This window comes from Ylistrum balloti, unplaced genomic scaffold, assembly GCF_031769215.1.
Source record: "Ylistrum balloti isolate Yb309-2 unplaced genomic scaffold, AGI_CSIRO_Ybal_v1 Utg371086, whole genome shotgun sequence".
NCBI classification, from domain to species: domain Eukaryota; kingdom Metazoa; phylum Mollusca; class Bivalvia; order Pectinida; family Pectinidae; genus Ylistrum; species Ylistrum balloti.
This window is the reverse complement of record NW_026782599.1, coordinates 142,957-153,959: the sequence shown is the minus strand read 5'-3', so window position 1 is coordinate 153,959 and position 11,003 is coordinate 142,957. Positions and strand designations below refer to the sequence as shown.

Here is an 11,003-nt window from a genome sequence, read left to right as displayed (position 1 = left end):
TGACGGCGTATTAATCGTTGGTTTGGTGACACAGTTTTATAAAGTCTTTTAACTCGCAGCTTTTGCTGGAGACCCTGTGGCCTAATGGATAAGGCGTCGGCCTCCGGAGCCGAAGATTGAGGGTTCGAGTCCCTTCAGGGTCGGATAACGATTGGGTGTGTTTTTCTTACATTTTACGATTTCACTTTTCCTTATAAGAACTACACATGTATATCACGCGCACATTCATGGAATTTCTTGCACACAGAGATGCGTTATGCAAACATAGAATAAAATATAACTAAGTGCAAGTAGTAGAATTAAATATCAAATGAATTAAATGTGATGAACTCCATCACATTTTAAATCATTTGCATGTGTTGTGTACGGTACATGGTAAACTTACAAGCTCAAATCCATGTTTTGTAGAATTTCTGCTCCTGGACTATGTTTTGCACTTGCATAATTATTAATACAAATGTTCTTTACAAGTATGATCACTCATATTTCAAGTTTAATATTATAGGAGTATACAGACCTGCACAGGAGTGATGGATAAATCTGTAGGATTGTGTCACAGGGATTTGACAAGAATTCCCGACCCACCATCCATAAAAATGTATCATAGTAATTTTAATACATATATATATGGAATGTGGGTTGAGTGCCAAATCCCTGCGCATTGTGTCAGATGAATAGTATACCAAGCACTAGATTATGATGTTTGTTGGGAATGACAGACCTTGGAAACATAATGTGTGTGAATACTAGTAATTCATACCAAATATCAAATCTTCATTCTTTTTCATCTGTTTTAATGGTTAAGTTGAATTTAATAAGCGTTTGCTATTTTGTTAACAGTATAAACATCATGTGTGCTAATATGTATCTTACCCTCGAAAAAAGAAATTTTCATTTTCAAAATATTTTCATGTTATATCATATTTGGCATTGAATTCTTTGTAACTACTGTTTCAATGGTATGGTATTTTTGAAATTCATACTTCATTGTCTAATACAAATTATTTTCATCTTTGTGACTTTATCTTGCGACGACTTTTTCAGTGTTACATGTAAATGTGAATGGTAGTGTTACTTCAACTTTTGTCTATTTTTTCAGGTTTTGCTAAATTATACCATTGTTAGCCCTTTTAATTTAAAATAATGATTTACGCTACTGCTACAAGTGTGTGCTTTATATTAGATAATGTGTAACTGCTTTACGCATCAAAGAATAGCAATCAACATCTTTCATTAAAAGTTCTTCAAAGGTTGTCGTTTAAAGTTGTTCATATATCTATGTTAGAGAGTGGTATTTTGCTTGGATTTGTCTTTTTTTCTCCTTGTTTTAGAAATTTTGTCATTTCAATAGACCTTTTATTACTGTACGATCATCAAATAGATGGTCTTGTTGAGCTCTCCATATTTCATTTAAACATTAGCTGAGTTAGATATAACATGGATTACTCGGAAGATAATGTTAGTAATGACAATCGCTGAACTGAGACCTGTCTAGATGAAAATCTATATAAAGTTTGAAGGTTTTCGCTCTCCTTTTCAGCTTTTGCAGGCAGTGGTTTTCTACTTTGTGTAATCGATGTTAGAATTTCCAGGTGATGGAATAATTTGGATTAAAATTAGTCTCCCACACTCAGTTTAGGCCGTTTTCTCTTTTGAAGCAATCTGGGAAATTCTCTGGTCCTCTGTCAGTAATCTTATATATTTCACCTAATGTAACAATGCCAGGAGATTTGAATGTGGACCGTTTTACCCAATCATGTTCTCACTGACGTAGCCAAATCTTTTTCATTATTCAATGTTATTAGTGACCCTACATGCTTAGGAACCACTAGATACAAAACTGGCATGTCCTTAAATGACCCTCACAGTTGACAGGATGTACCATTACAGTAGACAGACCCACCAGATCTACTGTACTATTTTATATATCAATTCCTTGTTGGGTAATACAGTCAGATGTGTTAGTGATCATGATGGTTGTACTGCTAGTATTAATATATCTTTCCATTTAAAACACAACTTTAAACGTAAAACTAAGCAGTGCATGAAAGTTGACATTGTGAAATTTAACTACTTGATTTCAAGACATAATTTGATTGTTCTTTTTAGGAATTGTGATTCTGTAAACTCATCAAGATATTTTAATTCTGCATATCAATGTATTTTCTTCAAAGAAGTTTGTATTAACTCCAGACATTGTTTACTGTCTACATAATGTACTGTCATCATTGTTTACTGTCTACATAATGTACTGACATCATTGTTTACTTTCTACATAATGTACTGTCATCATTGTTTACTGTCTACATAATGTACTGACATCATTGTTTTCTGTCTACATAATTAACTGTCATCATTGTTTACTGTCTACATAATGTACTGACATCATTGTTTTCTGTCTACATAATGTACTGTCATCATTGTATTCTGTTTACATAATGTACTGTCATCATTGTTTACTGTCTACATAATGTACTGTCATCATTGTTTACTGTCTACATAATGTACTGTCATCATTGTTTACAGTCTACATAATGTACTGTCATCATTGTTTACTGTCTACATAATGTACTGTCATCATTGTTTACTGTCTACATAATGTACTGTCATCATTGTTTACTGTCTACATAATGTACTGTCATCATTGTTTACTGTCTACATAATGTACTGTCATCATTGTTTACAGTCTACATAATGTACTGTCATCATTGTTTACTGTCTACATAATGTACTGTCATCATTGTTTACAGTCTACATAATGTACTGTCATCATTGTTTACTGTCTATATTATGTTTGTGATATAGAATTTACTAAACAAATTACATCTAAACATATAAAATTGTTTCACAAATTTCATCAAATTCATAATAAACGGACATAAGGGTAAGATTCTGTTTAGCATACACCGGTAACTTCACTGTCACCTTCATCAGACAGTAGACTAAAGTGAAGTGCACTAGCACTGATGTATGAAGTGTACAAGATCTGACCGGGTTGACCAGCTTTTTTCGGCTGTACTATATTGCTTTGTACACTAATACAGAAAATAGTGTGATGAGATGGTGAAAAGGTTATTGACATATCCTGCTGCAGTACATCCTGATGACCTCTAAGACCATCTGCTTGGAAAGGTACTTTTCCCTGCTATTACAGCAATTAATGTGAATAGGGCAATGTATTGCTGTCCTCATTTCCTTAAAATTGATGATGTGTTAAATATCAACCATGGCTAAAGTACAGTTATCATACTTTAATTCTGTATTGGCTCTTGAAATAACACATACTGAATGCCACAACCTGGCATTTATACAATGTTGATAATCTTTAAACTTGACTTTCATAGCCCAGCTTGAATGACAGCCTGGAGGTCAACAGAATGTCTCCGATGGCCTGAAGAATTCACACCAAGATCTGATGTCGATTTAACTTTTCAGTTACACAGAAATAAAATCAAAACATTTTTAAAGCTTATATTTTTATTAAATGATATTAAATATTTGTTTATTAATAGTGTTGTTCACCCATCCTGTATAAATACATCTGTTATATATGTTTCATTACAACAAATGTACATTTTGTTTAGAACTCTTTCACCAGAACTTATCAGATTCTCTACAGGAATTCTGATCATTAATTTCTGAAATCATCACAAGATTTTAAAACATATCTCAAAAAAAGAGAATACATATTAGTTATGATAACAAAGCATGTAATACAGAGGCTATGGGCGACAATGTAGCACATCTCATTTCAACACTTAAAAAATTGTGGTCATGTAATATTTACACCTTGTTGTAACGAGTAAAAAAACTAAAAGTTTGGGTGAATATGAGAAGCAAATCTAAGATGTTGGCGTGGCCTAACGGAATGAAAAAAAAATTATAATAACAAGCTTCTAATATATCTTAACATAATGGTCAAGTATGTAACGTATGGGCTGACAGGCTTCAAATTTAACTGGATATCAGTGACTTTGAGTAGCTTTAAGGGCATTCACATGAATGAAGTGGCAGCTTTCTACCAACGTATCCCAGAATCAACCTTTTTTAATGTCGTGTTACCAGATAATGTTAATAGAATTGTACTATAAAATTGATTAGAATATTGGGAAAATTTTGATGGAGAAAAAAAGTCTTGTGTTCCACTAACAAAGGATCCTGGACATAGTAAATATATAACTACACAGTGTTAACCTTCAACAAAATAAAAGTTGGGTGTTTTTTCTCAATAAAGGTTTCTCTTTTTCTGACATTACTAATCATAGAGATTCCGAAATTCAATTCATTCCTAAAAATTCTTCAACCAAATTGTATTCACTATTGTCAGATCTTCAAACTGGAAATGCAAGTCAGATATGATGTTATATATGTTGGTAGGCATGCCCTCGCTTCCTGTCATTTCCTATTTTGTGTAGTCCATTCCTACTAATAAGCATCTTTAAAAACATTCTGCCAACCCTGCTGCTCCTCTGGCTTGTCAGACAGTTCTACACCAGGAATTCAGATGGGTCATCTCTGGAATGACTTGTCAGGGAAAACATATTGTTATCTTCAGCAGTTCATCACCATCTTGATGAAATCTAAAATAACAACAAAAAGATACCAAGTCTTTATCAAATCTCTCGTCTGTGACACAAATTTAGTCTGCTTTAGCGGAATATCGTTTTCTTATTATGTTTGATGCAATATCAATGACATTACTGTAGAGCTATAACATAACAAGTGATCCGAGGGGAAAATTTGGCACCCACCATGGAGACAGATATGATTATTGTACAGTGAAGCTTTTAATATTGGCCACCTGACCCCCTCGATTCAAAATGAGCACAGCCCATTTGACATTATTATGTTCCTAAACACTCCTCATGCTGAAGATGTTCCTCGATATTAAATTCGGTAATCATGTTTGAAACTACGAATTATATGCTGAGAAAAAAGTTTGACATGTGACTAGATCAAAGGTCATATCACGATTCTCATTGACCTTGGTATGTGGTACAGCACTCCATCTGCATAAGACATTCCTCGATAAAAAGTTTATTGATCCAGTAAGAAACAGGATAGGAGATCTGCTAAAGACTTGTTTTTTCTTTGAATAGAATTTGGAGTGAAAATATAGGTCACAATGACCTTGTTTATGCACAGAACAGCCCCTCTTACAAGGATGCTCCTATATATCACATCTGATGACCCTACATGAATAGGAATGGAAATAAGTGCACAACAACCTTTTCATTTAAACAGGGTCAAAGAATCAAATATCGGTCACAGTGACCTTAAATGTCATAGAATCATGATAGGAGCAAAAAAAAAGAAAACTTTTTCTATAAACAAGGTCAAAATTCAAAATATAGGTCAGAATGACCTACTTTTCAATTGAAAAAACTCCAACCTCCCAGGATGTACTCACTGACCAAGTTTGCTGATCCAAACAGATAGGATACTACATATGGTCTCAAATAATTTACACTTCTAATACATAGCAAACACAAAATGGATGCCAGGGTAACCATTTTTGAAAAACGAATTAAGCTAAATATTTAATTAAAATTAACTAATGACTCTTTAAATGGGAAAACACCACCTTGAGCTATAAGAATTTTTGAGAAATAGCAATAACAAACTTTTCCCTACAACACTCATTATGGCCACGGGCATCCATATTTTTTTTTTTTTTTTTTAAATAAAACCAATATGAAAATCAGTTTGGTACTGAGAGTTTTGAGAAAATTCCATAGTAACCATCATTATCCTATGTTGGTTTTAGAGTGTTTAAGTGTCCTGAGTAGGATGTTATAACAAGCCAGTGTCCTCTGTTTAAAAATTTTTAAAAATTTTTACAGTTTGAAAATATCTTGTATTGCTTATACAGTGTTTCAGTGTCCAGTGTAGGCTTTTATAATGAGTGTGTCTAAAGTTTTTTTTAACAATGATTCAGAGTCCATTTTTTAACTGTTTTAACATGGTAGAGGTTATTTCAATAAAATAATCACTGGTCTTACCTTCATAGTTGACATTGCCCTGAGCATCCTCCTGCCCTTGAAACAGTTGATCACAATCATCATCCGTCATCCTGTCACCTGTACACCATAACATTGAAAAAAATTATCACCTGTACACCATGACATACCTGACATACACCCAAAAAATTGAAGCAAATTCTAAATGTTTTTCCTTTTTTTCATTTTTAAACATCTCTTTCAAGTCTGAATCAATTCAGTTTTATAGGAGGTATGGTCAATACTTGAAATTACACACACACGTTTACTCATAAATTTCCCATGAATATTTTTCTTATTACAGTCTTTTTTCTAGAGCCGACGGTTTTGCATTTTGCAATTCTTTACAAGCTTCATTTTTCCCTTTCTAATCTTGACATGTCCTAATACAATCTCTATCTTTTTTTTTCAAGCAACTTGTACCTACAGGACCATACAGAAATCTGCAAATACTGTAAATTTAATACGAGTTGTAACTGTGTCCATATCTGTATACAGATAGTCAGGACTGGGATACTACTCCATCTTCAAATCATTGATCAGATGGGCGTTAACAAGTGGATATACAATTGTTAGGTTATTGATCTGCTTTTCTATATGTCTTACCAAGGGAGGTAAGTATATGACGCAACTCTGCAGATGAGATAAATCCATTCTGGTCCTTATCAAACATTTTCAGGCCCTCAATGTAATCTTCTAGCGTAGCTTGGTCTCTGTTCTTACTGATGGTCTGCAGGATAGGGATGAAAACCTCAAATGAAACCCTGGCATCTGAAATAAAACAGTCATTTGTGTTTGAATATTTACAGTTACCATGGTATCTAACTCTGTAACCTTTATAAATTTTCATCATACACTGATAATGTTATAGTCTCTGGCATGCACAGTGATAGGAACAAATTTCAAACTGGGCTTGAATTTCGTGCGTTTTTAAATACTACCAAGAAAAGTATGTTTGAAATGTGATCTTAATGCTAATCTTTGTCATACTTGTGGTTTTCTTTTATGAAATCATTAAAAATTTTTATTTAGCAAAGGATAAATGAATACTGTGTATATAATTATATAGTTGGTTTTGATTCCGTGTTATCAGAAAGATTGGTACAAAAGGCTGTTCAAAGATAGTTCTTTTAGGTCAACAAACTGAATGTTGTCTGTAAACTTTGAAATCAATGAAAACAAAAGGCGTATTTTGATACACAAAATGTAAACATAAGCATTAAATTAGCAATAGACATCCCCGAATAACCTAAACAAACTACACTGATATGTTTCCATGCAGTGTCATTGTGGGATTAAATTAAAAAGTGGACAAAATTATTGGTGACTTTGAATGTTTGATTCTCAAGTAAGTACAAACTAGTTTAATGTTTTCTCACAGATGACTTTTTGTATGAATTTTTACCAAAATCTGTAAAGAATCTAACATTCTGTAGAATGACGTGGTGTGAATTTTCCTTCAATTCTCCTAAACAACTAACTCAAAAAGCACAAAAAAGAATCAGAAATGAAAAAAAAAAATATTTGAATATTAAGTAAAAATATATGTTTAACATGTTAAAATACATTGTTTATTGAATATGTGCATAAATTGTAAAAGACAGTTTGAAAAATAGTTAAGGACTTAAAGCCACAATATAAGCAACTTTAAATAAAAACTTGAAAAATAAATAAAGATAAAAATGAGACCTGTTAATTTCTTAGCAGTTCAACATGCGAGTATTTCAAAACATAATCATATTATAATCGACAGTCAAAAATCACAGCCTCACAAAACCTTGGATTTTTCCACGGGAAAAATAATAAAATTTTGGACCTTTCATTTTCTCCAAAAAGAAAAATTGTGCACATTACATGGATTATTGTGGTACCTGGATTACTGCTGTAGCCACACTTCTTGACTTCATGCTCTGTTGGATTTTGACCGAGTGCCCTCAAAACATCCCCTAGTTGTGAGGCAGCAATCTTTCCATCTCCCTTCTGATCAAAGATGTTGAATGTTTCTTGAATTTCTGTATCAAAGAAACACACATATTTCATCTTAACTGAACGTTGTCTAGATACTTCAAAGTAATAAACAAAATATATATGTTCATTATGGTAATAAGACCAGTTTTCTATATTATTGGATATCATACCACCAGAGTTTTGTTCCCATTTTATATATCTTGTCTGCACTATATAAAATGCCACAAGTCATCAAAAGATATAATTGGTTCATGGCATATGTATATATGTATTAAAGACAAACACACTTGTATCAATCATGAAAGTATTTCAGTTTTCTTTATTTCAATGCCTCTCATAGGATTCAAACTGGGGGCTTCCTGCTTACTAACCCTAACCAATTGAGTTAAAAGATTTGCTTTCCTTTTCCAAGCTGTATATTGCAGCTGGAATTTTACCATGGTTAAATACCCCTTTGAGATATGACTCATCATCAAGTTTCCTGGGGTTACAGGGATGCTAAGCATTACTCCCATGTCTTTGGGCGCCAATGCAACAGATCTAGTGATCATTATTTACTTCAGTGCATCCGCAAAGATTCGAACCTTGGACCTCTGGCTTTGTAGTATGATGCTCGACTGCTCGAGCTAAACAGAATTTTAACTAGCCGAGCGGTATACTGTACTTAGTATTGACATGTGTTACACATATAATCGATTTGTACATGTAAGTGAAGCCTGAGCTGAAGGTAGCTAACTGTAGGTTTCCATATCAAAATTCTGAGTATGAAGACGAGCTCTTATGGTCCGAGGGAAAACTCTCATAAAAATCGTCTCATTATTAATTAAGAAATAGCGGAAAACTTGCTTCAAATCTATAGCATCACGACTTCATATCTTTAAAAAAAGATAAGCCTTTGATGAATAAGCTTCGCACTATTTTCGGACACACCCGTCTAGGGATGAGCCAAGGTCTTTGTTGAACTTACCCGACAACTGATCTTCTGTCATCTGAGACTGAAAAGAGAAAACAATGCAGACATTACATAAAATTAATATTCATACAATAAAAGAAAAGCAAAATTGATAAATCATAGAACTGATAAATAACGAAAGAGTATCTCTTCTTTTCCCCTTACCATCTTGAATCCTTCACTTCCTGTAAACTCTACTTCCGTCAAAAGGTGTATTATGGGTATTTACGAATTCTGTTTACAAAATATAAACTAGTCGATAGATAAATGATATGATACACATCGTCTTAAACACAGTAACTGGTAAGAATATAAAATTTCTTACAGTCAAGCTTCATAACTTATATCATAGATGTGACAAACCAACTAATTATAAACAAAGATATCCTTTATTGTTAATACATCAAACCCTAATCGACTATTTTAGTCTACTTTCTTAAGTTGGTAATGCCCATATATGGAAATGGAATTTAAGTTATATTGACTCACTTCAAACAAGTTTTCCGCATAGTTTGAATTACTGTCAACTAGATGAGACCAGCGACTGCATGTGCAGGTCAATCTAACAACACTTAATAAATCGAAATTGGACAAATAGCGTGATTGCATGAGTTTCAAGGACGTGTTTTACATCCCTGGTGTAATAGAGAGATAAGAGAATGTTTATATCTGACTTCGTAAAGCAACAGCAAGCAAATTCTACTTACGGTTCTTACTATTACATAACATTTAAATTAAGATTTTTTTTTACAGTAACACGCATGTTTGAGCTATTTATAGCTTAATCATCACCCTAAGTTCAATACTACAAAAACTCGATATTTGAAGAAAATCGTTTTAAAATCAATTTTCCTCTTGACACAAACTTGTGTAACGGACTTAGCACGTTCCACTTTTTAACAGCGATTAGGAATATAGGGAGAAAGAGAACACTGCCTTTGAGGGCTTTGTTCATGTGACAACCCAGGCTTGCCAGGAAAATCACACTTGGCTTCGTTTTGAAACCATTCCTTTCAAAATACGCCACTTTGAGAACATTAACGGAATCAGACAGCAAAGTAATGTCGAGTATTCCATTTTGTAAATTGTGACAATTAAATTCGGTTTCCACACTCGTTCAACTAATTGTTTTTAACTATGTTTAGATGATATCATTGTGTATCATGAGAAAGGTAACGTATATTGAACGCATGTAAAACAGATTCACTACACCAGAACCCATTAGCTTCAAAATCTCCCCATATTTTAGCTTGATTTTTCCTTTTAATTTTTTGCGAAAATGTTGCTTCGTAGCCGGTTATTTTAAATGTGAATACCTTTTGATAGGTTGCTTTTATAGGTTGCATTGAATTTTAAGTCAATCAGAACCGTGTATGCTAATAACGCTATACCCACATAGCCGATTTCATGAGACCAATATGAGAAAAATACTTAAGAGAGGACGGTGGGAGAGAGTCTGTCACAAAAGAGGACATTTAGAACGTCTATATGTCCAAATTGTACAACATATTTAAATGAGTTATTTGAATATGAAAATTGGATTTTACTCCATCTTTCCGGTCTTCGCTTGATCAAAAACTATATATTATAGAAAATGTTATACACAAGGACTAGAAAGGTTAGTTTTTAATTTGCGAGTGAAAAGAGCATTAGATGTATGTGTTACCTTTTCTTTTTCATCGTGTATCATGAGAAAGGTAACGTATATTGAACGTATGTAAAACAGATTCACTACACCAGAACCCATTAGATTAAAATTTTCCCCATGTTTCAATTTTATTTTTCCTTTTATTTTTTGCGAAAATATTGCTACGTAGTTGTTTTTTAAACTTGAACACCTCTAAATAGGTTGCATTTATTTGTTGCATTGAATTTTAAGTGGAACAGCATCATGTATACTAATTACTCTACATCAACATATACGACTTCAGAAAAAACAATATGAGAAATACACCTAAGGGAGGAAGGTGGGAGTGTCTTTGTCTCAAAATGGAACATTTGAACGTCACTATGTCCAAATTGTACAACATATTTAAATGAGTTATTTAAATATGCAAATTGGATTTTCTTGATTTTTCCGGTCT

At 33.1% G+C, this 11,003-nt stretch overlaps 1 protein-coding gene and 1 non-coding gene across 2 annotated transcripts; one reads left to right on the top strand and one right to left on the bottom strand.

Annotated features, from left to right (window-relative positions):
- The first annotated feature begins 70 nt into the window (after positions 1–70).
- Positions 71–143, top strand: Trnar-ccg (transfer RNA arginine (anticodon CCG)). The gene has a single exon. It is a non-coding gene; the product is annotated as a tRNA-Arg (tRNA).
- Positions 144–3,459: 3,316 nt separating this feature from the next.
- LOC132560597 (myosin-2 essential light chain-like) lies at positions 3,460–9,106 on the bottom strand. Its single transcript, XM_060225259.1, has 6 exons — positions 9,085–9,106; positions 8,935–8,962; positions 7,871–8,011; positions 6,606–6,770; positions 6,003–6,080; positions 3,460–4,580 (listed from the first exon to the last, which is right to left on the bottom strand). The coding sequence occupies exons 1-6, from the start codon at positions 9,085–9,087 to the stop codon at positions 4,552–4,554; spliced, it is 444 nt and encodes a 147-aa protein (XP_060081242.1). The 5' UTR covers positions 9,088–9,106; the 3' UTR covers positions 3,460–4,551.
- Between the last annotated feature and the right edge of the window lie 1,897 nt (positions 9,107–11,003).